Source organism: Bactrocera latifrons, unplaced genomic scaffold (assembly GCF_001853355.1).
Source record: "Bactrocera latifrons isolate USDA-ARS-PBARC rearing strain unplaced genomic scaffold, ASM185335v1 scaffold_1256, whole genome shotgun sequence".
In the NCBI taxonomy this organism is placed as follows: Eukaryota; Metazoa; Arthropoda; class Insecta; order Diptera; family Tephritidae; genus Bactrocera; species Bactrocera latifrons.
In genome coordinates, this window is record NW_017534693.1 from 3,432 (window position 1) to 5,629 (window position 2,198).

Consider the following 2,198-nt stretch of genomic DNA (forward strand, 5'->3'; position numbering starts at 1 on the left):
ATATGCAACACACATACAGCGTATGCATTTATATGCAATACGCATATAAGGATCTAACAAATCTTATTTAAGCTTTACAAGTCAAACAAATACAATGGTAATAATTTTTATCCAGGTATAAAGTTATCCTAGGCCTAAAATTTAATATCTTATTATATATATTTATTTATTGATTTTTCGGCTTTAGGTATTTCTAAACGGAACTGTTGTATGGGGAGTGGGCGGGGTTAGTACATAATTTCATCCACTTTGACTGTGTCGGTTGTGGCACCCAAAATATTGTCCTTGAACTATATACATATGTATACATTAAACCTCTTAAAAGGCGGGACAGGGCTCATTTTTTATATTTTTTTTTTATCCCGCAGGTGTCCCTTACCTACCTTGATTCGGTTATGGTTTTTTTTATAAACTTTCGTGTGATGACGTTATGTGGGCGTGTAAGTGGTCTTTATTCATGTTATCGCTTGAACAGACGGACGGACATCCTGATCATTTATATGTATAACCCTATATTTATCTCCATTATTTTTAGGTGATACAAACAACCGTTGGGTGAAAAACCTGTTATACCTTGTAGCACCATGTTGCAAGAGTATAACAAACAAAGAAATAATTCTAAACTAAACCACTTTGGAAATCGAGTTAAAGATTTACTAAAATTTTGATTAACGTTTTTTTAATACTTCACGTGTACAAAACAGTCACACGCGTATCCGGTGTAATAGAGCTGTTTGCGCTAAAGTGCTGACCTTGAGTATAGCCCTTAGTGCAAGCAATTGCCAATCCTCACACGTTAGTCTGAATAACCAAATACCGAAACATTTTTGACAAAAGCATGAAGAAAATTAATATTTAAAGACCTGTATTTTTATTTAATTTATAAAAGCTATCCCTCTTCTCAAATATTACTAATATGTATTACCATGTATTTTTTAACTGATTTATTATTGCTCATTTCAGATGTACTGATGGCATTCTCTTTGTAGTCGATTCAGTTGATGTTGAGCGAATGGAGGAAGCTAAAATGGAACTTATGAGAACCGTAAAGTGCCCTGACAATCAAGTAAAGTTTAATATAACTTTGTATAGAAAAGCTCCTAATTATTATATTTAGGGTGTTCCTGTTCTGATATTAGCTAACAAACAAGATTTACCTGGTGCTCGTAATCCTAAGGAATTAGAAAAATTATTAGGACTTCATGAACTATTATATCCAGCTATGTATACGCAAAATACAAGACCGAGCTCATCATCAACTGGTAGTATTGTGTGTAGCAGCAGCACAATTAGTATGAATACGTTTGGTAAAACTATGACACCCACATCGCAACACAACATTAAAATGTTTAGTAACAGTGGTGACAGTAACCAACTCTGCGAATCGTCATCAGTGGCAGCAGTTGGAGAAATAAAAACTGAACGAGAATCTGAAATTAGCAATGGAATTAGTAATACTAGTAATATATACACATCATTTTTGTCGACTGCTCGCGACAAACAATTGTTGTCATGTGGATCCTCACAACCTTCAGTAGTGACAACTCCGACTGCTACAGCTGTTAATGCACTATTCCAGTCAAAATCAATGACCAAATCAATCAGCTATTCAACACCATCACACCAATTTAAAGGTTGGTATATTCAACCAGCCTGTGCCATAACTGGAGAAGGTTTACAAGAAGGTTTTGAAGTTCTTTATGATATGATTTTGAAACGGCGGAAACTCAATAAAATGTTTAAGAAAAAGCGGTAATAACCTTGTAAAAATTTTCTTACTATATTTGTCGTAGCTTAGGTTTTCTGAAATTCTATTACATATTCGGAATTTTGAAAAGCCGTAGGGTATACATATGTGCATACTGAGAAATCTTGTGCTATATGTTATACCTAAACATCAAATTGTATAGTGAATGGCGCCTTCAATTTTGTTTACAGTTGTAATTATAGTTCACTAGAATATTTTTTATTAAGTAGCAAATATAATTATACATAAAATAACTTTTGTATAAATAACAAATGATAAATTTGTTGAATTAAATAATCATAATAATAATAATAAGAATCTCAACAGTTTTGGAATTGTAAATTGACTTTAATAAAATATTTTAAATCAATTTTGAAATATTTTCTGTGCATATAATATTACTTAAAATCGAAATGAAACAGTACACAAACAAATTTTGGTTGATGGAAGT

General features: G+C 32.2%; 1 protein-coding gene across 1 annotated transcript; it reads left to right on the top strand.

Moving 5' to 3' along the window:
• Nucleotides 1-963: 963 nt before the first annotated feature.
• Nucleotides 964-1,993, top strand: LOC108978667 (ADP-ribosylation factor-like protein 4A; the record flags this gene model as incomplete). The annotated part of the gene is given in 2 exon segments (XM_018949057.1): nucleotides 964-1,066; nucleotides 1,118-1,993. Coding segments are annotated over 2 exon segments (742 nt in total), but the record flags the coding sequence as incomplete, so codon positions are not given.
• Between the last annotated feature and the right edge of the window lie 205 nt (nucleotides 1,994-2,198).